Source organism: Pongo abelii, chromosome 5 (genome assembly GCF_028885655.2).
Source record: "Pongo abelii isolate AG06213 chromosome 5, NHGRI_mPonAbe1-v2.0_pri, whole genome shotgun sequence".
Lineage (NCBI taxonomy): Eukaryota > Metazoa > Chordata > Mammalia > Primates > Hominidae > Pongo > Pongo abelii.
The window spans coordinates 124,632,595-124,657,523 of record NC_071990.2 but is presented as its reverse complement, the minus strand read 5'-3'; the positions used below and the strand labels follow the sequence as shown (position 1 = coordinate 124,657,523).

The 24,929-nt window shown below is 33.0% G+C and overlaps 1 protein-coding gene across 1 annotated transcript in view; it reads left to right on the top strand.

Moving 5' to 3' along the window:
• TRDN (triadin) overlaps window positions 1–24,929 on the top strand; it is a 428,350-nt gene that overhangs the window by 369,806 nt on the left and 33,615 nt on the right. The window contains 5 exon segments of the mRNA NM_001372516.1: window positions 1,637–1,663; window positions 2,607–2,645; window positions 6,363–6,398; window positions 7,158–7,202; window positions 9,845–9,868. Of these exon segments, the coding sequence (NP_001359445.1) occupies window positions 1,637–1,663; window positions 2,607–2,645; window positions 6,363–6,398; window positions 7,158–7,202; window positions 9,845–9,868 (171 nt within the window).

Here is a 24,929-nt window from a genome sequence, read left to right as displayed (position 1 = left end):
TGTGGGTTGAGAAAAATTAAGAGCACGTAATATATGTCCTCAATTTATTTAATTTTAACACATTAGCTTTTTATTTTCTAATTTTTTAAAAGCCCTGAGGTACATTTTATTTTGTAATTCAAAATCACGGGGGTTTCCTGGACATTTTAAACAATAATAAAAATGCAACAGTAAACAGTGAAGCTGTTTATTTAATCCTGTTAGAATACTCAGACTGTAACCTGGATTAAAAATTGAGCATTTCAATCCAAAGTGTATCTGGATGTTGTATTTATATGTTTTAATACCCAGAACTAACCTGTTTTCTTAACAGCACATGACAGATTCGTTAATAATGCAGCTACAGTTTACTTCATAATGGATTCAATGCCAATTTTAAACATTAAGTACAGCCTTTAGGCTGGAGATATTCTCTAGTATAGTTTGTAATATTGCTACTAATATGAAAACTATTGCCAAAATTAAGGGTTGGAAGTCAAAACTAGAATGCTAATATGAAACATCATTATAAAGCCATTTTAAAGTACTATATTTTTATGAAACATTATTTATTGTATACCTTAATTGTTATAAAATATTTTAGTTATTTTGAATTTTGAAAATAGCTACTCAAAATATTTATGTAAGATGGATAAAACTGATACCACGTTTGTAGAAAACATTGATATTTTACAAGAGATATTTCTTAAACTATCAGAGAATTTTTATTTTCTGGAAATGTTATTATTTGAAATTATTTGTAACACGAAGTTTTTTTAAAAAAAACTTGCCAGGTTATACTTAGAAATATTAATCTGTAAATTTACTGAAGGAACAAGAAGAAAGAATGGTTCTGTATGAGCATAGGCAAAAGGCAAATATAATTTTATGTCTTCTATCACTTATCAGACTGTAGTCAACATGAACTGTTTGTTGTTGTTAACTTTTAATCTCATCCCATGACCACACTCAATTGCATTTCTGACAGCATCTTATAAATGAAGCTACTTTAATAAATATTATATGAATGAATGTTTGCATGCATCCATGAAGATTAAAAATTTATTTAACAGATTTATAATTTGCAATTAAGAAAACCAATCTTCGAATTTAGAATTCATTAATTATATCATGTATGTTTTTTAATTTTTTACATTTCATTTTATTTTATGTTTAACTTGGTAGGCACTTGGTAGTTGTATTTGTTTATGCATACATGAGATATTTTGATATAGGCAAGTAAATGGGGTATCCATCACATCAGCATTTATCATATTTTTTGTGTTATAAACATTCTAATATTTTAGTTATTTTAAAATGCACACTAAACTAAATTAATGTTGACTGTAATCAGCCTGTTGTTCTGTTAAGTACTAGATCTTATTTATTCTATCTAACCAATTCTATAATATTTAAATATACCATTTTAGATTAATTGAATATTTGTTCTATTTTCAAAATAGATGTCTAGTTACAGCTATCAGAAATATTAATCTTCAGTACATTTCTTTGCCATTTTGAGTATAAGTGCCTATTGTAATTTAGGAAGAAATATCAGAAGATAAGTTTCAATTGTTTGCTACTGAATAAAAAACTATACTTTTTCTTTTATTTTTTTTCCTTTCTTTCTACATTCTTTTTTTTTTTTTTTCTAAAGAAGGAACATCAGAAGTCACAGAATCAGGTAAATATTTACTTTTTCAGAGGAGATAAGATAGAGTTGTGGAAACAGTATGTAAATTTAAGTTTCTAGCTGTATAACATTTAGAGAATCCCTTAGCTGCTCAAATTCCAGATATTCTGTTCTACAGAACAGGCATAATGACTTCCCAAAAGTCTTGTTATAAGGAGTAAATGATGCAATATGTCCATTCTTACCACATACAAACTTATAAGTCACCCATTAAATATCATTTTTCTTCTCACTTTTGTCTAAAAAGTGTAGCAAGAAAATGATTATTTACCAAGACTGCTTTGAAAACTGGATCCACATTTTGCTTAGAAATATTATGTCACATTTGTATTGCTTTTATTCATTAGTTTACCTATGAATCCATCATGCCAGGCAAATTATTTCCTAAAGGTAAAAATTTAACATGTAGTTGTTTTTCCTGTTGTTTCTAGTTTAAACTTGTTAACAAAGGCATGGCTTATTCTAGCTTGTCTTCAAAGCATAAAAGAAAAGGAGAGGAGGTGGGTAAGAGGGTCATGCCTGTAAGTAAACCAGGCTACTCAGGAGGGTGAGGAGGGAGGATCCCTTGAGACCAGGAATTTGAGGGCATATAGAAAGACCCTATCTCAAAAAAAGAAGAGAAATAGGAGGAAAAAAAGAAGTAGGAGGAGGAAGAGGAGGAGGAAAAAAAGAAGTAGGAGGAGGAAAAGAAGAAGGAAGAGGAATAAAAGACTTAGAGGAGGAAGAGGAGGCCAAAAAGGAGGAGGAGGAGAAATTTTGATCCTATAGGTGACTACATAAACAGAATGACCAAGCATAACAAAAATGAAATGAGAGAGCCCTGACTCCCTCCACTAATAAGATTAAGTCTCATCTCCAACTGTTTACTCCAAGAATGAGTAAGAAAGTCATGTTTTTTAAAATGATGGTTTCTTGTTGTTTTTTTTCCCCCTAGGGAAGAAGAAAACTGAAATATCTGAAAAAGAAAATAAAGGTAAAGATGACATTTTAAGACATGTACATCAAATCAGCCACAAAAACAGAGGAACAAAAATACAAATTTATACAAATTATATGATTTAAACAGTTGATGAAAATGACACTGATTTTATAGCACATATCATAATTATAGTACATTACAGTTCATCATGCAAAACATATAGGTATTGCATTTTTATTAAATATCTACAAGGATCAGGAATTTAGAACTGAAAGCAGACTCTACCTGTTACTACTAAATTAAAACTACAGACTTCTTTTCACATTACTACTGAACTGTGAATATTGCCTACATAAAATTCAATTCCTCACCTTAAGAAGACTTGTTAATAAATATATTACTCTGATACAGAGGAAGTGGGAAAGATCTAAAATCAACACCCTAACATCACAATGAAAAGAACTACAGAAGCAAGAGCAAACAAATTCAAAAGCTAGCAGAAGACAAGAAATAACTAAGATCAGAGCAGAACTGAAGGAGTGAGAGACACAAAAAAACCCTTAAAAAAATCAGTGAATCCAAAAGCTGTTTTTTTGAAAAGATTAACAAAATAGATAAACCATTAGTCAGACTAATAAAGAAGAAAAAAGAGAAGAATCAAACAGAAACAATAAAAAATAATAAAGGAGATATCACCACTGATTCTACAGAAATACAAACTACCATCAGAGAATACTACAAAAACCCCTACGTAAATAACTAGAAAATCTAGAAGAAATGGATAAATTTCTGGATACACACACCCTCCCAAGACTGAACCAGAAGAAGTTGAATCCCTGAATAGACCAATAACAAGTTCTGAAATTGAGGCAGTAATTAATAGCCTTTCAACCAAAACAAAAGCCCAGGACCAGATGGATTCACAGACGAATTCTACCAGAGGTACAAAAAGGAGCTGGTACCATTCCTTCTAAAATGACTCCAAACAATACAAAAAGAGGGACTCCTCCCTAACTCATTTTGTGAGGCCAGCATCAACCTGACACCAAAACCTGGCAGAGACATAACAGAAAAAAGAAAATTTCAGGCCAATATTCCTGATGAATATCGATGTGAAAATCCTCAATAAAATACTGGCAATCCGAATCCAGCAGCACATTAAAAAGCTTATCCACCACAATCAAGTCAGCTTCATCCCTGGGATGCAAGGTTGGTTCAACCTACACATATCAATAAATGTAATCCATCACATAAACAGAACCAGTGACAAAAAACACATGATTATTTCAATAGATACAGAAAAGGCCTTTGACAAAATTCAACACCCCTTCATGCTAAAAACACTCAATAAACTAGGTATTGATGGAACTTTTCTCAAAATAATAAGAGCTTTTTATGATAAACCCACAGTCAGTAGCATACTGAAAGTGCAAAAGCTGGAAGCATTCCCTTTGAAACCTGACAAAAGACAAGGATGCCGTCTTTCACCACTCCTATTCAACATAGTATTGGAAGTTCTGGCTAGAGCAATCAGGCAAGAGAAATAAATAAAGGGTATTGAAATAGGAAGAGAGGAAGTCAAATTGTCACTGTTTGCAGATGACATGATTGTATATTTAGAAAACCCCACCGTCACAGCCCCAAAACTCCTTGAGCTGATAAGTAACTTCAGCAAAGTCTCAGGATACAAAATCAATGTGCAAAAATCACAAGAATTCCTATACACCAATAATAGACAAGCAGAGAGCCAAATCATGAGTGAACTCCCATTCACAATTGCTTCAAAGAGAATAAAATACCTAGGAATACAACTTACAAGGGATGTGAAGGACCTCTTCAATGAAAACTACAAACCACTGCTCAAGGAAATAAAAGAGGACACAAACAAATGGAAAACCTTCCATGCTCATGGACAGGAAGAATCAATTTTGTGAAGATGGCCATACTGCCTAAAGTAATTTATAGATTCAATGCTATTGCCATAAAGCTACTAATTCACATAATTAGAAAAAAACTACTTTAAATTTCATATGGAACCAAAAAAGAGTCCTATAGCCAAGACAATCCTACGCAAACAGATCAAAGCTGGAGGCATCACACTACCTGACTTCAAACTACACTACAAAGCTACAGTAACCAAAACAGCATGGTACTGGTACCAAAACAGAAATATAGACCAAAGGAACAGAACAGAGGCCTCAGAAATAACACCACACATCTACAACCATCTGATCTTTGACAAACCTGACAAAAACAAGCAATGGGGAAAGTGAGGATTCACTATTTAATAAATGGTGTTGGGAAAATTGGCTTGCCATATGCAGAAAACAGAAACTGGACACCTTCCTTATGCCTTATACAAAAATTAACTCAAGATGGATTAAAGATTTAAACGTGCTGGGCGTGGTTGTTCATGCCTGTAATCCCAGCACTTTGGGAGGCTGAGGTGGGCGGATCATGAGGTCAAGAGATTGAGACCACCCTGGCCAACATGGTGAAACTCTGTCTCTACTAAAAATACAAAAATTAGCCTGGCATGGTGGCACACGCCGGTGGTCCAGCTACTTGGGAGGCTGAGGCAGGAGAATCACTTGAACCTGAGAGGCAGAGGTTGCAGTGAGCCAAGATCATGCCACTGCACTCTAGCTTGGTGCCAGAGTGAGACTCTGTCTAAAAAAAAAAGAAAGAAAAGAAAAGAAAAAGATTTAAATGTAAGACCTAAAACCATAAAAACCCTAAAAGAAAACCTAGGGAATACCATTCAGGACATAGACATGGACAAAGACTTCGTGACTAAAACACCTAAAGCATTTGCAATGAAAGCCAAAATTGACAAATGGGATCAGATTAAAATAAAGAGCTTCTGCACAGCAAAGGAACTATCATCAGAGTGAACAGGCAACCTACAGAATGGGAGAAAATTTTTGTAACCTATTTATATGACAAAGGGATAATATCCAGAATATTAAAGGAACTTAGACAAACTTACAAGAAAAAAAAAACACACAACCCCATCAAAAAGTGGATAAAGGATATGAACAGACACTTCTCAGAAGAAGGCAAACATATTTTAAAAAGCTCATCATCACCAGTCACTAGAGAAATGCAAATCAAAACCACAATGAGATACCATCTCACACCAGTTAGAATGACAATCATTAAAAAGTCAGGAAACAACAGATGCTGGAGATGATGTGGAGAAATAGGAATGCTTTTACAATGTTGGTGGGAATTAGTTCAACCATTGCGGAAGACAGTGTGGTGATTCCTCAAGGATCTAGAACCAGAAATAGCATGTGACCGAGACTTGGAACCAACCCATATGCCCATCAATGATAGACTGCATAAAGAAAATGTGGCACATATACACCATGGAATACTATGAAGCCATAAAAAAGAATGAGTTCATGTCCTTTGCAGGGACATGGATGAAGCTGGAAACCATCATTCTCAGCAAACTAACACCAGAACAGAAAACCAAACACTGCATGTTCTCACTCAAAAGTGGGAGCTGAGCAATGAGAACATATGAGCACAGGGATGGGAACATCACACACTGGGGCCTCTCTGGGGGTGGGGGTTAAGGGGAGGGATAGCATTAGGAAAAATACCTAATGTAGATGATGGGTTGATGGGTGCAGCAAACCACCATGACAATGTATACCTGTGTAACAAACCTGCATGTTTGCACATGTATCCCAGAACTTAAAGTATAATTAAAAATAAATAAATAAATAAATAAATTACCCTGTTACTGTTTCTTCTATACAGAAAAAGCAGACATGAAGCCTCTTAAAGAAGAAAAAGGTAATTTTTTAAAAGAATGAAAAATAGAATGCAAAGCCCTGAAGCTAAAATATTTTAAGTCAAAATGTATTTATATCATATGAAAAAAAAACTTTTCTAAATGTATGTGATGAGTGCTAGCCTGAGTAAAAGAAGAAATATGGTAAGTAAAAAACACAATAAAAATGGTTGTGTAGTAACAGCAGTGTCAAAGAAGCAATGGATGGTAAGCCAACCCATGCAAATAAGCATCAATTTGTTCTGCCATTGATGAGCAAAGCATAAACTGAATCACAATGCTGCCGTTTTTCTTAACATTGGGTTTATTTATTTAGCAAACTATACCATATAAGATGACAATTACTGATTTGAGTATAATTATCATAAAGCTTACAAAGGTCTTAATTATCAAAGAAATAGTTTATTGGAGCAGTAGGAAAGCATTCTTAGACATATCAGAATTATTGTCAATAACAAAATAACTCTTTTTTGTTTATCTCCAAATCCAGTTAATCAGAATGACCCATTTTTCATAGATTCTAGTTAATTTTGTTCCTACATTCATATTATACCTCTGTTTATAAAACAATGTCTAGTGCTAACATTTATTTTTGTTAGGTACCAGTTGGATAGAAAAATTTTTGAAAACCAACTTGAGAAAATATTGATAACACTTAAATTATCCTCATTCTTTAAAGCTTAGCGTTGATGTGAGACAAAATTTTTATGGAAATTTACTTTAAAAATTTATATTTTAATTTACATTTTCCTTATTAACAGTCTCAACAAGAAAAGAAAGACTTCAATTACACAATGTGACAAAAGGTAATCTTGAATTACATAACTACTATGTTTGTATGAAAATATCTGAATTATGTTGTTGCTTAATATTAATATTAAATTATTTTGGAACAAAGAAATCTAGAAGATACAAACTTCTCTTAATAGCAGAGGAAGTGGACAGGTAGAAAATCTAGCAGAAAGCTTACATTTCAATAGAAAATAAGAAAACATGAAGAAATCAGAACTATTAGCAACATTAACATGAACAATTATTCTGTTACACATCAGAAGAAAAAATTATCAATTACAAAGACTTTTTTAGCATGAATAATGTCAAAAGTAATATGGTAGTAAAAATAAATATTACTGGGATTTATTTTTATCTATCACTAAATAACGTATAGTTAAGATCATGAATATATTTTTTATTGCTTATAAATTAGACCTTTAAATTTATTCAACCTAGACACAAAATAGGCAAATGCCAGCATGCACAATGCAGACATTTTTTTCTTAAAAAGAGAATGATCTATTTTGCTGATATTATCATAAAACTATAAATAAGGTTTATACTAAATTATGTAGCCTTGGCAACATAATTTTAGGCAAATTCAATTACTTTTAAAAAGTGCTTTAAATTCTAAGGTGCTAGGTAAACATAACTAAGACAACTATTTTCATTCTTAGCAAATACATAAATCTCTAGTAGGCAGAGAAAAAGCTTTGTTTTTCGCTGACTCCCTTTTACTGCTCACTGAAATGTGTATCCCTGAAATGACTAGACATATCTAGACATAACTTTTACACAAAAAAATTAATGTATTCATAATTATCACTAATATTAAGAGGTAAAACTTTCAATAGAAGGGCAAATTACATTTGTAGAATAATATAGGGGCACAATTTTTATACTGAAACATTCTTTTAAATATTGTTTAATATCCTTTGAGATAATCAGCCAGAAGGATGAGAAAAAATGAATTAATTAGAAAATGTATGGTTATACCTTTTCCTATTATTAGTTTACTTAATTCTTAGTAAAGCCCAATTATCATGCCCAGTTTAAAGATGAGATAAGTGCAATAACATAAAATCTAACATCTCAAGAGTATTTATATGGTACAGACAAGATTTGGCTCCAAGTTTGTATGTTTCCAAACACTATAACGGTTAAGGCCATCTATTCGTACTTCAGTATTCTATTATGCTGCTGCAAATACAAGAGAAAGTTTTCTGCCGATCACAGCAGCCCAAGGATAGAGTATATCCCATATTGCCCCCAAGGGAGTGATCTATTAGATAGATGATTTGAGGAAACCTCTGTAACTCAGCTGTACAAGGGATTCAGACTTCTGATTCAGACTTCTCACTCTGTTCTGTGAATCCATCGTTATAAAGTCTTCATCTTGTGAAAACAGTGGAGAAAAATGATTACGTATGAAATTACAAGTCCAACTCAGAGATAATTGAGAGCAGGCATATTCTTATTCATTCCTTCATTTATATCAGTGAAAGTCCATTTTTCCCCTAAATTTCTGTCTTCCTAACCAATGCTAGTATTTTTAAAGAAAAAAATAATAACATGTTAGTCTTAGTGAAATAGTTTTCCAAATTATTTATTTCATAATTTTATGCATGAATCATAGTACTCTAATAATACTGAAAACATGTATCCAAGCTGAAAATGTTTTTTTAAATAGGAATAACCTAATTTTTATAAAATTTTAATCCTTAGGTTTATGTTAGAAACTCTACAAATCTCAAAATAAACCATGTAATACAGGTTGCTTAAAAATCATATTTTCTAGTCTGGCTCTTTAAATGAGACTAATGTTAGAATGGAACTGTTACTAGTCTTTTTCAAGAAATTAGAATGTCTGCTCTAGTGTTTGGGACAATAATTTCACCTTAGTTATTTTGTCCTACACACAGCTTAATAGGAAAGCACATTTCTTTGAAGAATAATAACCTCTCATTGGAATAAATAAATTATTATGAAAAAGTAAACTTACTTTGCATGTTGTTTTTTAAGATGTACTTTATAGTCTGGTAATTACTTATTTTATCTATCTTTGAAAGAAAAATAATTCTAAATGATATATTTTATAAAGTCTGGGAATTTTAAAGAAAATATTTAGCTGTTACATAATGCAAAGTAATTTTATTTAAGCTAAGTATAATAATAGTTGAGCCAAACTCTTAATTTAACAAAGATCTTGATTTCAGTAAGAGTATTTAAAAAGCATAAATATTTTGTGACACTTTGATGAATAGCTTTTTTGATAGCTGACATATTTTCTTAGATAAAATAGATTAATCAAGATATTCAAAGAACCAGCCAGGCATAGTAACTCACACCTGTAATACCAGCTACTTGGGAGGCAGAGGAGGGAGGATTGCTTGAGCACAGGAATTTGAGGCTGCAGTGAGCTGTGGCTGTGATTGTACCACTTCATGTCATCTTGGGCAACTGAGACCCCATCTCTGAATAAAAATTTAAAAAAATTAAAAATTATAACAAAACAAAGACATGTTGGCAGGCAATAGATGACTGTATTTCTTCATTGATTCTTAAATAATAAGCAAGAAACAAAATAATTACATATTTTTATAAAGTCCACTGATTTGTAATTTCCTTGCATTTTATCTCAGTTAAACAAAACTTATTTATTTTCTCTTTTTAGCAGAAAAACCTGCAAGAGTATCAAGTAAGTACAGTTTGTATTAATGACAAGTTCTCTTTGATACATAGTATCAATTTTAAGATGAAATTCATAAAATATTTTTATTTTTGAAGTGTTCAGTGTAGTTTATTCTAAACTAAATCCTCTGACAGGAATTTATTGGCTTTTATTGTTACTTATGTTGAAACCTAAAAAAGAACTATGTTATTTGAAATTACAACTTGTAACAGAAATACCTTATTATTTTCTCAAGCCTGAAAATAAAAATGACTTGCATTTAAATAAATAAATATTTTCAGTGATTAAATTCAAGTGAAATAAAATAATTCTGCATCTGCCTTAAACTGTCAATCACTAGAAATTTGTTAAAGACCACATATGGTCGAACAATGATGCTTTTGCTGCTGTTTTCTAATGTTCGTTAACCTAAATAAAATTGTATATCTAAGAAACCTAAATTGTAATTCAATTGTATAGCTATAATTTAATTGTAAACCTAAATAGTAATATAATTGTATATCTAAGAAACCTAAATATAATTGTGTATCTAAGAAAAACAGCATAGTTAGGAATGGATGTATCTCCTATAGTATAAACCACAGCTCCCAGAATAGATTCTCTAGAATATCAGGATCCAGGTACAGATAGAAATTCTATGTATACAGGATATAACTGTAAATATTCTTACAAGTTCCTAAGATTCAAGGAAATAACAATTTATCCTTTTTTATTTCCATATTTATGAAAAATATTCTAAATAAGTATCACCCAATACAAATATAAAATGTGACATATATGTAATTTTAATTTCAATATGTAATTTTAATTTTCTAGTTGACACATTAAAAGACAAAAAGAAACAAGTGAAAATAATTTTAGTAATACTTTATTTTATGTAACTTATTTTATACAAATGTTATTTCAATATATAATCAATATAGAAAAGTATTTATCCCTACATTTTTTTTTTGTATTGAGATCTTGAAATCTTATGTGTATTTTACACTTACACTACATTTTATCTTATGCTAGTCACATTTCAATTTCCCAAAGCGCCATGTAGTCAGTGGCTACAGCATTGGATAGAGAAGGTCCTACTGTACCTAATGGTAATATTGAAGACAATAAAAATGAACCATTAAAATATGATACCACATGTCATTCAAAGGTCTTTGATTACAAGTGATCATAGACTTGCTTCAGAAATTTAAAAAAAGGAAAGATATTGTAAGGACACAAAATTGTCCCACTTATGGCAAGGGCAAAATGCATAGATAAAAGGAAAGGCCCTTGGAAGCTGCCCTATTCCACACCATTCCCCTACAGCCAAAGGTAATGAGAGCTGACTACATAAGGAGGTAATGCCAAGATTTTTGCCTTGAAGAATGGTTAGGATTTGGATAGCTGGAGAAAAGGATAGAAATGGCTGACAAAGAAAGATAGCATCAGAAGTATTGGTTGAAGTTGAGGTGTAGTGTTGGAAAGAAGTGGGAAGTAAGCACATTTAGGGTGAAACTGTCAGGTAGAGAATATTTAAGGCCAAAATATTTTAGAATGTGCCACAGAAAGCTATGGTTTACTTCCTCCTAGAAGGAAGTAAAAAGTCAAGGAATTATTGGGACACCTAACTTCATAGTAATAGCAGTAGCAGTAGTAAGAGTAAGATTATGAGCAGTAACTGAAAAGGGAAAGATATGAGAAAGAAAAATATATCATTTAAAATATATCATTTCTATGGACCATATTAAAATAAATGATCAGAGACATCATGGAATGATTGTGTTTAATAAGGTGGTTTTCTGAGTATATGAAGCTTATTTTCTCTATAGCACACATTATTGTTTTTATTATGCTTTTTTAGGAGCAATCATCAAAGAACTGTCTTAGGTATTTATAAAGAAGAGCATACTATATATATTTGAAACTAAACAAGTATCATTCTTTTTCTGAATCCTTTTACAGCATTATGTATATGTATGTTTTGCTAGTGGTGGTGGTAGGAGTGGGTTTTGGGGCTCAGACATTTTTTTCGTTCATTTGTTTCTCTAACTAAAGGAGCTTCCTGAAATAGCTATGCTTTGTGGCCATCACTCTCTTCCCCTAACTCCAGTCTAGTGCCTGCACCTCTTGTCTAGCAGGGACCAGGTCCTCCAACTTTTACAGCCATCAGCATGTCATGTCTTTTGTTTGTGTTCTCTTCAATTTCTTTAATCAGTGTTTGTAGTTTTCCTTGTAGAGGTCTTTCTCTTTCTTGATTAGATTCATTCCTAGGTATTTTTCTTATAGCTGTTATAAATGCAGTTACCTTCTTGATTTCTTCTTCAGCTAGTTCATTATTGGTGTATGGAAATGCTACTCATTTTTATGTTGATTTTGTATTCTGTAACTTTACTAAATTTATTTATCCAATCTAGAAGTTTTTTTGGTGGAGTCCTTAGGTTTTTCTAGATATAAGATCATATCATCAGCAAAGTGGGATAGTTTGAATTATTTTCCAATGTGGATGTCTTTTATTTCTTTCTCCTGTTTCATTGTGCTGGCTAGGACATTCTATTTATTTCTTTCTCTTGTTTTGATTGTTCTGGCTAGGACATTCTATTCTTCCCCCTTTTGAAGTCATCATGTCTATTATTTCCATCTTTATGTCCATGTGTACACATTGTTTAGCTCCCACTTGTAAGTGATAATGCATGATAAATTTGATTTTCTGTTTCAGTTATTTCACGTATGATGATGGGCTTCAATTCCATCCATGTTGCTGCAAAATACATGATTTTACTCTTTTTTATGGCTTCATAGTATTCTGTGGTGTATAAATACTACATGTTCTTTATCTAATTATCCCTTAATGGGCACTTAGGTTGATTCCATGACTTTGCTGTTGTGAATAGTGCTACAATAAACATAGAAGTACAGGTATCTTTTTAATATAATTATTTATTTTCCTTTGGGTAGATATGCAGTAGTGGGATTACTGGGTCAAATGTTAGTTCTAATTTAGTTCTTTGAGAAATCTCCGTAACGTTTTCCATAGGAATTGAACCAATTTACATTCCAGCCAACAGTGTATAAGCCTTCCTTTTCTCCACATCCTCGTCAACATCTTTTTTTTTTTTTTTTTGACTTTTTAATAATAGCCATTCTGACTGGTGTAAGATAGTATCTCATTATGGTTTTAATTTCTGTCATAATTAATAATGCTCAGTATGTTTTCATATGTTTGTTGGCTGATTGTATGTATTCTTTTGCGAGATGTCTGTACCTTTGTCCACTTTTCAAATGGGTTGTCCTTCATTCTGTTGATGTGATGTATCAGGTTTATTGATTTGCACATGTTGAGCCATCCTTGCATCCCTGGGATGAATCCTACTTGGTCATGGTGTATTATCTTTTCAAAATGATGTCGGATTCATTTTGCTAGTATTTCGTTGAGGGTTTTTGAATCTATATTCAACAGAGATATTGGTTGGGAGTTTTATTTCTTTGTGTGTCCTTGTGTGGTTTTGGTATCAGGGTAATGCTGACCTTGTAGATTGAGTTATGGAGGGTTCTCGCCTCATTAATTTCTTGGAATAGTTTTAAAACTGGTATTAAGTTTTTCTTTCTATGTTTCATAGAATTTGACTGCAAATCCATCCAGTCCTGGAATTTTCTTTGATGAGAGATTTTTTTATTACTGACTAAATTTTGATACAGTTGGTCTGTTCAGGTCCTATTTCTTCTTGATTCGATCTTGGTGAGTTTTATGTTTTCAGGAGTTTATCAGTATCCAATATTTTTTCCAGTTAATTAGCATGTGGTTGTGCATATGAGTCTCTGATTTTTATTTTTATTTTTTTTGAGATGGAGTCTTGCTCTATCACCCAGGCTGGCAGTGGCGTGATCTCAGCTCACTGCAGACTCCGCCTCCTGGGTTCAAGCAATTCTCCTGCCTCAGCCTCTGGAGTAGCTGGGATTACAGGTGCCCACCACCACACCTGGCTAATTTTTGTATTTTCAGTAGAGACGGGGTCCCACCATGCTGGCCAGTCTGGTCTCGAACTCCTGACCTCAGGTGATCCACCCGCCTCAGCCTCCCAAAGTGCTGGGATTACAGGCTTGAGCCACTGTGCCCAGCTTGATCTTTTGTATTTCTGTGGTATCTGTTATACTGTCTCCTTTTTCCTCTGAGTTTATTTGGATCTTATTTCTTATATTCCTGCTTAGGCTAGCTGGCTGTTTTGATTTTATTATTTCAATGCACAATTTTATTGATCTTTTGTTTAATTTTATTTCAGTCTTTAATCCATCTTGAGTTAATTTTTTGTATAAGGCATAAGGAAGGGGTCCAGTTTCAGTTTTCTGCATATGACTAGCCAGTTTTCCCAACACTGTTTATTAAATAGAGAATCCTTTCCCCATTGTTTGTTTTTGTCAGGTCTGTCAAAGATCAGATGGTTGTAGATGTGTGGTGTTATTTCTGTGGCCTTTGTTCTGTTCCATTGGTCTATATATCTGTTTTGGTACCAGTATCATGCTGTTTTGTTTACTGTAGCTTTGTAGTATAGTTTGAGGTCAGGTAGCATGATGCCTCCAGCTTTGTTCCTTTTGCTTAGGATTGTCTTGACTATACAGGCTCTTTTCTGGTTCCATATGAAATCTAAAGTAGTTTTTTCTAATTCTGTGAAGAAAGTCTATGGTAGCTTGGCCGGAATAGCATTGAATCTATAAATTACTTTAGGTAGTAGGGTCATTTTAACGATATTGATTCTTCCCCTCCATGATCATGGAATGCTTTTCCATTTGTTTGTTTCCTCTCTTATTTTCTTAAGCAATGGTTTGTAGTTCTCCTTGAAGAGGTCCTTCACATTCCTTGTTAGTTGTATTCCTATATATTTTATTCCCTTTGTAGCAATTGTGAATGGGAGTTCACTCATGATTTGAATCTCTGCTTGTCTATTATTGGTGTATAGGAATTCTTGTGATTTTTGCAAATTGATTTTGTATCCTGAGACTTTGCTGAAGTTGCTTATTAGCTAAAGGAGTTTTTGGGCTGAGACAATGGGGTTTTCTAAATATGCAGTCATATCATCTGCAAACAGTGACAATTTGACTTCCTCTCTTCCTTTTAAAATACACTTTATTTCTTTCTCTTGCCTAATTGCCCTGGTCAGAACTTCCAACACTATGTTAAATAGGTGTGGTGAGAGAGGACATACTTGTCTTGTGCCAGTTTTCAAAGAGAATGCTTCCAGCTTTTGCCCATTCAGTATGCTATTGGCTGTGGGTCTGTCATAAATAGCTCTTATTATTTTGAGATACATTCCATCAATACCTAGTTTATTGAGTGTTTTTAGCATGAAGGAGTGTTGAATTTAATTGAAGGACTTTTCTGCATCTATTGAGATAATCATGTGGTTTTTGTCATTGGTTCTGTTTATGTGATGCATTATGTTTATTAATTTGCACGTGTAGAACCAACCTTGTACCCCAGGGATGAAGCCAACTTGATCGTGGTGGATAAACTTTTTGATGTGCTGCTGGATTCGGTTTGTCAGTATTTTATTGAGGACTTTTGCATCAATGTTCATCAGGGATATTGGCCTGAAATTTTCTTTTTTTTTTTTTTCTGTTGTATCTCTGCCAGATTTTGGTATCAGGATGATGCTGGCCTCATAAAATGACTTAGGGAAGAGTCCTTCTTATTCTATTGTTTGGAATAGTTTCAGAAGGTATGGTACTAACTCCTCTCTGTACCTCTGCTAGAACTTGGTTGTGAATCCATCTGCTCCTGGGCTTTTTTTTTTTTTCTTTTGGTTGATAGGCTATTAATTAGCGCCTCAATTTCAGAACGTTTTATTGGTCTATTCAGGGATTTAACTTCTTCCTGGTTTGGTCTTGGGAGGGTGTATGTGTCCTGGAATGTATCCATTTCTTCTAGATTTTATAGTTTATTTGCATAGAAGTGTTTGTAGTATTCTCTGATGGTAGTTTGCAATTCTGTGGAATCAGTGGTGATATCCCCTTTATCATTTTTTATTGTGTCTATTTGATTCTTCTTTCTTTTCTTCTCTATTAGTCTGGCTAGTGGTCTATTTTGTTAATCATTTCAAAAAACAGCTCCTAGGTTCATTGATTTTTTGAGGGGATTTTCGTGTCTCTATCTCCTTCAGTTCTCCTCAGATCTTGGTTATTTCTTGTCTTCTGCTAGATTTTGAATTTGTTTGCTCTTGTTTCTCTAGTTATTTTAATTGTGACGTTAGTGTGTCAATTTTGAATCATTCCCGCTTTCTCGTGTGGGCATTTAGTGCTATAAATTTCCGTCTAAACACTGCTTTATCTGTGTCCCAGAGATTCTAGTACATTCTGTCTTTGTTCTCACTGGTGTCAAAGAACTCATTTATTTCTGCCTTCAATTCTTTATGTACCCAGTAGTCATTCAGGAGCAGGTTGTTCAGTTTCCATGTAGTTTTGTGGTTTTGAGTGAGTTTCTTAATCCTGAGTTACAATTTGATTGCACTGTGATCTGAGTGACTGTTACGATTTCCATTCTTTTGCATTTGCTGAGGAGTGCTTTACTTCCAACTATGTGGTCAATTTTGGAATAAGTGTTATGTGGTGCTGAGAAGAATGTATATTTTGAGTGGAGAGTTCTGTAGATGTCTATTAGGTCCGCTTGGGTCAGAGCTGAGTTCAAGTCCTGAATATCCTTGTTAATGTTCTGTCTTGTTCTGTCTAGTATTGAAAGTGGGATGTTCAAGTCTCCCACTATTATTGTGTGGGAGTCTAAGTCTCTTTGTAGTTCTCTAAGAACTTGCTTTATCAATCTGGGTGCTCCTGTATTGGGGTGCATTATATATTTAAGATAGTTAGCGCTTCTTGTTGCATTGATCCCTTTACCATTATGTAATGCCCTCCTTTGTCTCTTTTCATCTTTGTTGATTTAAAGTCTATTTTATCAGAGACTAGTATTTGCTACCCCTGTTTTTTTTTCTTTCCATTTGCTTGATAAATCTTCCTCCATCCCTTTATTTTGAGCCTATGTGTATCTTTGCATGTGTGACGTGTCTCCTGAATACAGCACACTGATGAGTCTTGACTCTATCCAATTTACCAGTCTGTGTTTTCTAATTGGGGCATTTAGCCCATTTACATTTAAGGTTAATATTGTTATGTGTGAATTTGATCCTGTCATTATGATGCTAGCTGGCTATTTTGCACATTAGTTGATGCAGTTTCTTCATAGTGTTGATAGTCTTCATATTTTGGTATGTTTTTGCAGTGGCTGGTACCAGTTTTTCTTTTCCATATTTAGTGCTTCCTTCAGAAGCCCTTGTAAGGCAGGCCTGGTGGTGACAAAATCCCTCAGCATTTGCTTGTCTGTAAAGGATTTTATTTCTCCTTCGCTTATGAAGCTTAGTTTGGTTGGATATGCAATTCTGGGTTGAAAATTGTTTTCTTTAAGAATGTTGAATATTGGCCCCCACTCTCTTATGGCTTATAGGGTTTCTGCAGAGAGATCTGCTGTTAGTCTGATGGGCTTCCCTTTGTGGGTGACCTGACCTTTCTCTCTGGCTGCCCTTAACATTTTTTCCTTAATTTCAACCTTGGTGAATCTGATGGCTATGTGTCTTCGAGTTACTCTTCTTGAGGAGTATCTTTATGGTGTTCTCTGTATTTCCTGAATTTGAAAGTTGGCCTGTTTTGCTAGGTTGGGGAAGTTCTCCTGGATAATATCATGAAGTGTGTTTTCCAACTTGGTTCCATTCTCCCCATCACTTTCAAGTACCCCAGTTAAACATAGGTTTGGTCTGTTCACATAGTCCTATGTTTCTTGGAGGCTTTGTTGATTCTTTTTTATTCTTTTTTTCTCTAATCTTGAATTCACACTTTATTTCATTAGGTTGATCTTTAATCTCTGATATCTTTTCTTCTGCTTGATCAGTTCAGCTATTGATACTTGTGTATGCTTCAGGAAATTCTCGTGCTGTGTTTTTCAGCTCCATCAGTCATTTGTGTTCTTCTCTAAACTGGTTATTCTAGTTAGCAGTTCCTGTAATCTTTTCTCAAGGCTCTTAGCTTCCTTGCATTTGGTCAGAACATGCTCCTTTAGCTTGGAAGAATTGTTATTACCCACCTTCTGAAGCCTGCTTCTGTCAATTTGTCAAACTCATTTTCTGTCCAGTTTTGTTCCCTTGCTGGCGAGGAGTTGTGATCCTTTGGAGGAGAAGAGGCATTCTAGTTTTTGGAATTTTCAGCATTTTTGCACTGGCTTTTTTTCATCTTCGTGGATTTATCTAACTTTGATCTTTGTTGTTGGTGACCTTTGGATGGGGTTTTTGCATGGGTGTCCTTTTTGTTGATGTTGATGCTATTGCTTTCTGTTAGTTTTCTTTCTAACTGGAGAAACTTGTATGTTCTGTAGTTGTTGACGAAATGTTCTATAAATTCCTGTTAGTTTTCTCCTGTGACTGGATGTCCAAGTGTCATGCTAGGTTTGAGGTGTTTTCATCCATTATTTCATTAAATAGGTTTTCTAACCCTTTCCAACCCTCTTTGATCTTGGGGACATTGATAATTTCAATATTCTGTCACTTTATGTCATCCTAACTGTAACAAAAAAATTGCTCATCATTAAGTTATTTTTCTTTATTTTTGACTTACTGGATTATTTCCAAAGACATGTTTTCAAGTTCTGAGATTCTTTCTTTTACTTGATTTAGCCTATTGATAAATGTTTCCAATGTGTTTTGTATTTTATCAATAAATTCCTCAGTTTCAGAATTTCAATTTGGTTCTATTTTAAAATAGCTATCTCTTTTTTAAATTTCTGATTCATATCCTAAATTGTTTTTCTGACTTCTCTGTATTGTTTTTCAGAATTCTCTTGTATCTCACTGAATAAAAGCAGTATTTTGAATTTTTTTGTGGGATTTTGTGTTTTCTTTTCCATTGGGATCTATTGCTAGATAATTATTGTATTTCTTTGTAGGTATCATATTTTCTTGTTTTGTTTTCTGTATCCTTATGTTGCTATCTATGCATCTGGTGCAACAGTTGTTTCCTCCAATTTTATGGATTTGCTTTAATAGGAGAGGACTTTTTCCTAAAGATGTATATGTGTTGTTGGTTTGGACAGGGTACTTTTGGCTTTGACGTTGGGTGTCTGAAAATGGCCAGCCTTCCCTCTCCCTCCTTAGTGGCCCCTCTCCCTCCTTAGTGGCCATGGGAATGTAAGCCCCAGGGCAGAACACAGTCCTTTGGGGCTGTGCCATCAGACTGGTGACAGCTGTGGGCCTGCCACTAAGGATGATGGGACCACTCTCAATAGAGTGACATAGGCAAGCAACTAGGGTCACGTAGTTTTCTTGCACCTTGGTCATGCAGCAACCTTCAGCAGCAACAGTGGAATTTGTCTTCAGGGCACATGAAAGTGCCAGGCCTTCCTTCTCCCTCCTTGACATTGTGGTGGCAGTGGCGGCGTTGACTCCAGGGCAGGACACAGTCCTTTTGGAGCTGAGCTCTCAGAATGATGACATGCTATAGCTGCTCAGGGCTCAGAAGCCTGTGGGGCTCAATATGAGTTTCTTCTTTGGAGCGATGCCTTTGCATAATCTTCAGGCAGCTCTCCATGTTAGTCTTGAGGCCTGCAAGAGTTGAGAAACGCTCCCATATCTAGTATTGTTAGTCTGTGGCTGAAATGTGGAGCCCTGGGAAACACTTACTTACACTTTCCCCATGTTCCAGAGCTTCTCCTGGCTGCCAGCCCATCACAGCCAGACAGACTGCTACACTTTCTTTTCCTTCTTTGCTTTTGGTGCTTCCTATCACTTCTCTGTTGAATTCCAGTGTAATCTCTTAGACCATCTGTTCAAAGTCTGACTATCTACTTGATACCTTTGTTTCTTTCCATGGAAGAAGCTCATATTAGCTGAATCTAGATAGCCATCTTGCTCCCAGCCTCTTGCTTTCTAATTTCTAAATACTCATTTGATTTTTATTCTGTTATCTTTATTTTTGTAGATATGGTAAATATATGATAAATAATGTGCTTTTCATGGAGTTTGGAGGAAAACATTGGGAGGAGGATGTGTGAGATTGTATTATATTTAGTACTTATTATCTTAAAAATTAAAAGCAAAAAAATCCCACATTCTTAAAATTTAAATAACACCACAATCTATTCCTGATATTAACATTTTAAATTTTTTGAAAACTTTTTCTCTAAAAAAGCAAAAATACGTCCTAAAATATTATTTTCCAGGAACTTGCCCAAAGGCAAAATGTGAAATAAAACCAAGGGATGATAAAATACATTCTTAAAAGGCAAACAATGCAGAGGGAAGGTTTTTCAACCAGACGAGTCATAAGGCTCTTGACAGGGGGGTGGCCCTGGCGAGCTATTTATCCCAATGGTTGTTGGTATATCAAAGAAAAAGATTTTATAGGTGTGCATAGTTATTTTGTTGCTATAGTCTGGGAGTCAACATTTAAATAAAGCTAGGTTGGTTAGATCCTCAAAATGAGTATTTCAAATGAAATAGTGTACTAGGAACATTTCTTGAGATTACTGTATGTGGAGGTTTAACTTTGCCATGTTTCCTGTAATTTCTTTTTCTTGAATAGGGGAGCATTTTTGCCATTAGCACTTCATCAAAATTACCTGAATGCACCAAGTTTTGAGATCATTATAATCTTTGAGATACAATTTTGATATTAGTCCAAGATAAATTTAACTTTGACATCTCCATCATAATAAATTTAGTCTTTTCTAGAAGTTTATTACTTTATAATGAAGTTTCAACCAAGCCTGTTAGAAAAGTAGTTAGGATTTCCATGTTTTTAAACAACTTTCTTTCTATCTTACTTTTGAGATTTTTCAAAAGCTTTCTAACTTTTAATATTCTGATCTAGTACTTTGGTTCTGCATTTTTTCCTTCGTTTATAAATATGCTAAGTAAATAAGGTAGTTCTTTCAATATTAGAGTATAATAGATATTTTAGATGTCAGAATTAAGCATTTTGAAAATTAGTCTGAAATTTAAGCATAAGATAAAATTAAATACAGATTTCATAGATATAAAAGTTGATATTCTTTTTCTGAATTTACATGTTTAGTGTATCTTATGTCTGAAAAGAAAACTCTGAAATGAATATCTAGTAAAGATTCTTTTAATGACTATAATTAACCATAACTAAAGCATCATATTTGTCATTATAATATATATAATGATGAATAAATAAAAGTATAACCTATTTTTATTGATTATATTTTCCCAAATTGAAAATTTTCAGTAATTTCAGAAAAATAGAATCTCCCAATAAGTATGTCATTCCCATTTGAAGTAATATTTCAATTTGTCAAATAATAATGTTACTATTAATACGTAAATTATAAAATGATAATTCAGTGGCAGAAAAGAACTAATCTTTTTAAACACAGAAATTCTTACAACAGAATATGCTTCATTTTATGTTGGTAGCATCTTTACTTTCCTTTTTTACATAATTAAATTAATGATACTTTCTAGCATAACCAAATTCAACCTAAAAGCTACTTCAGAGTAAGTTCACCTCAAAAATCATGTAATTTATGTTATCTCAGACTAAGTTGTTGATAAAAATAATATGCAATCAATTAATGATGACATATCAATATTTTAACTTTTAAATAAATGAATCAATTTTATTGCTTTACAACATATGCCAGTCCCATATCTAGCACTGCACAAGAAAATTTAATAGTCTAATTCAGATGTAGTTACAGAACAAGTCTTTAAACATTGTTTGCTTAACTTTACAAAATGAGTTTGAATAATGTTATTCATGCCCAATTATGTTTTGAATTCATTTGTCTAAAATTAGATCTAAATGTTTCCAAAAAATAAACTGAATTGCTGAAACTAAAATGACTATTAAGTCTCTTTTACTACTTTGTTAATATTGTTTGTGAAAAAAAAATCCATTGCTGTAAATATATAACTGTATTTATGGCTTTTTTTTTTACATTGTTTCACCAAGTAAGATTGATTATATATTGAAATCAAAAACAGAAAGAAAAAAAGACCATCCCATTTCTAAAATAATTTATTGGAAAATAAAGTTTTGGGAGAGAGATCATAATTTTTTTCATAACTTTCATTTATATACAAATTAATATCAAAAATTTGAATTTCCTATCCTTCTTACTAATACAAATTATTCCAGTCTATTTTGTTCTTTAAAAATAGTTTATTATGTAGTTTCTGATACATACAATGTAACATATATTTGAAAACTGGATAATACAAATACTGTGACTTCACTATTCCAACCCTTGATTTCTATGAGAAGTAACTACTACAATGAGTTTCATTTTTATGATTCCCTGGATTACTTTTTTCTAATTTTATGACATGTATTGGTCTCTCATCTCTCTGTGTGTGTAGCACATTGTTTTACTTAATGTTATGCTTCTCAGATTAATGTTTTACTGAAATGTTTTACTTAATGTTATGCTTCTCAGATTTATCAGTATTTTTGAGTAGTTATATTTTACTTATTTTCACTGTCATATATAGTATATTACTTTGTGAACATACACATTTAATCAGTTCTACACTTGATGGACATTTGCAATGCTTCCCATTTATTTGAGGTTTTTCTGTTTCCTTTATAAATATCAAATATGTATGCTTATTTTATTAATCTATTTCCTTTCTACTTTTACATATGTACGTAACAGCTATAAATTTTCCTTTAAGCACTATTTCAGCAGCATCCCACAAATTTTTATATGTAGTATTTTCATTACAATTCAATGTTAAGCATATTTAATTTCCATTATAATTAATTTTAACTAGTGTATTATATAGATTTTATTTATAGAGTATATTTTTTAATTTCTAAACCTATGAGAATTACTGACGTTATTCTTATTTAACCAAACTCCAATTTAAATGTGCAGTAATCACAGGAAAAGTATTTTCTTTGAAATGTGTTCAGTGTTTATCTTGTGAACTAACATATTAGTTTCAGTAAATACTGTATATATGATTGAGAAGATTGTGTCTTTGCTAATGGTTGAAAGCACAATTCTATAGCCATTAAATCAAGCTTAATTGTCTTTTTAATTACCCTGTATCTTCTTTGACTTTTTGTATATTTGAAGTATCAATAACTGAATAAACTATATCGACATCTCCTCCTATGATGAGAAATTATCAGTTTATCCCTGTAGTTTAATCAATTTTTATATCAGATGCTATTTCATGTTATACGTAAGTTTATATCAATTTTGTGTCTTTCTGATATATTGAACATTTATCTTTATATGATGACTTCTATATCCCTTACAATGCTCTTTTTAAAAAGAGTATATGGCCGGGCGTAGTGGCTCACGCCTGTAATCCCAGCACTTTGGGAGGCTGAGTTGGGCAGATCATGAGGTCAGGAGATCGAGACCACCCTGGCCTACATGGTGAAACCCTGTCTCTACTAAAATACAAAAAATTAGCCAGGCATGGTGGTGTGCACCTGTAGTTCCACCTACTTGGGAGGCTGAGGCAGGAGAATCGCTTGAACCCGGGAGGTGGAGTTTGCAGTGAGCAGAGATTGTGCCACTGCACTCCAGTCTGGCCAAAGAGTGAGACTCCATGTCAAAAACAAAACAAAATAAAACAAAAAAGAGTATTATGCAGTATGTCTGATATTAATATAATTATTCTAGCTTTCTTTTGGTTAATATTTTATCTGAATGTATTTTCAATTAAACCTTTACTTTATGTCCTTTTGTGACATTATGTTTTATATATGTGTCTATCAAACAATATTGAGCTAAATTTTATTTTACATTATATACTACAATGATCTTTAGTTTTAATCTGATGAATGTAGACTATTTACATTTATCATGATTATTAATATCTTAGGTCTGGTTCTCACCGTCTTGTTGCTTTCTCTTTCTCATGCTCTCTCAATGCTTCTTTATCATCTTTCTTGACTTTTATAAATTGAGGGTTTTTTCCTTTTATATGTTTTTATTATTCCATTTTGCAGAGACCATACCTTATTTCTATTACTTTAGTGATTATCCTTACATTTTAACCATACCCACCTAACAAAGTATAAAATTGCTACTTGAAAACACCTTCTAAACAAGAGAGGAATATGAAAACATTTAAATTCCAACATATCTAATCTTGACTTACATGGTAATTTTGTTCAGAAACCTGAATATGTGAATTTTATTAGTATTATTTGTTTAATCATTACGTGCCTATCTGTACTTATATGTTTACCAGTTTAATTGTTTACCATTTCTCTTGCATTTTTGACTTTCTTTTGATAGCATACTTTTCCTAGTAGTGCCTTCTATGAAATCGCCTTGGGTAGAGTTCTATTAGAAAACATTCTCAGTTTTTACTTACTTGACAGCTTTTCTATATCATTTGATTCCCGAAAGCCTTTTATTTTTTCTGTCCCATAATCTAGGCTTCCAATTATACACTTTTAAGCATCTTTTAATGTCTTATTCTACTCTATTCTTTTCTACTGATAGAATAGGGGGAATGCTGTTATCAATTTAATTGTCATTTCTTCCTGTGTAATATATCTTTTCTCTCTGCCTTCTTCAAGTATGTTCTCTTAGCCTTTGTTCTGCTGCAGTTTTACTATAGTTTGTTGGAATGAGGATTTCTTCTTATTGTGACATACTTTCAGGGCACAGGAATTTATCATTTTCTTGTACCTACTTGAGGAATCCATAACCATTGTTTCTTCAAAATATTGTCTCTTTTCCATTTTTTCTCCTTTATGCCACTGCAAAAAAGCAAGAAAAAAAATTAATACATTTGGAAAGGAAAAAACAAAACCATCCCTATTCACATGATTGTCTATGTAGCAAATCTAAAGCCTGTATAAACACAAAAACTGGAATTAGTAAGTGAGTTTCAAAAGGTAGTAGGGTGTCCTGGCACAGTGGCTTACGCTTGTAGTCCCAGCAGTTTGGGAGGCTGAGGTGGGCAGTTCATGAGGTCAGGAGTTCGAGACCAGCCTGGCCAAGATGGTGAAACTCTGTCTCTGCTAAAAATACAAAAATTAACCAGGCATGGTGGCACGTACCTGT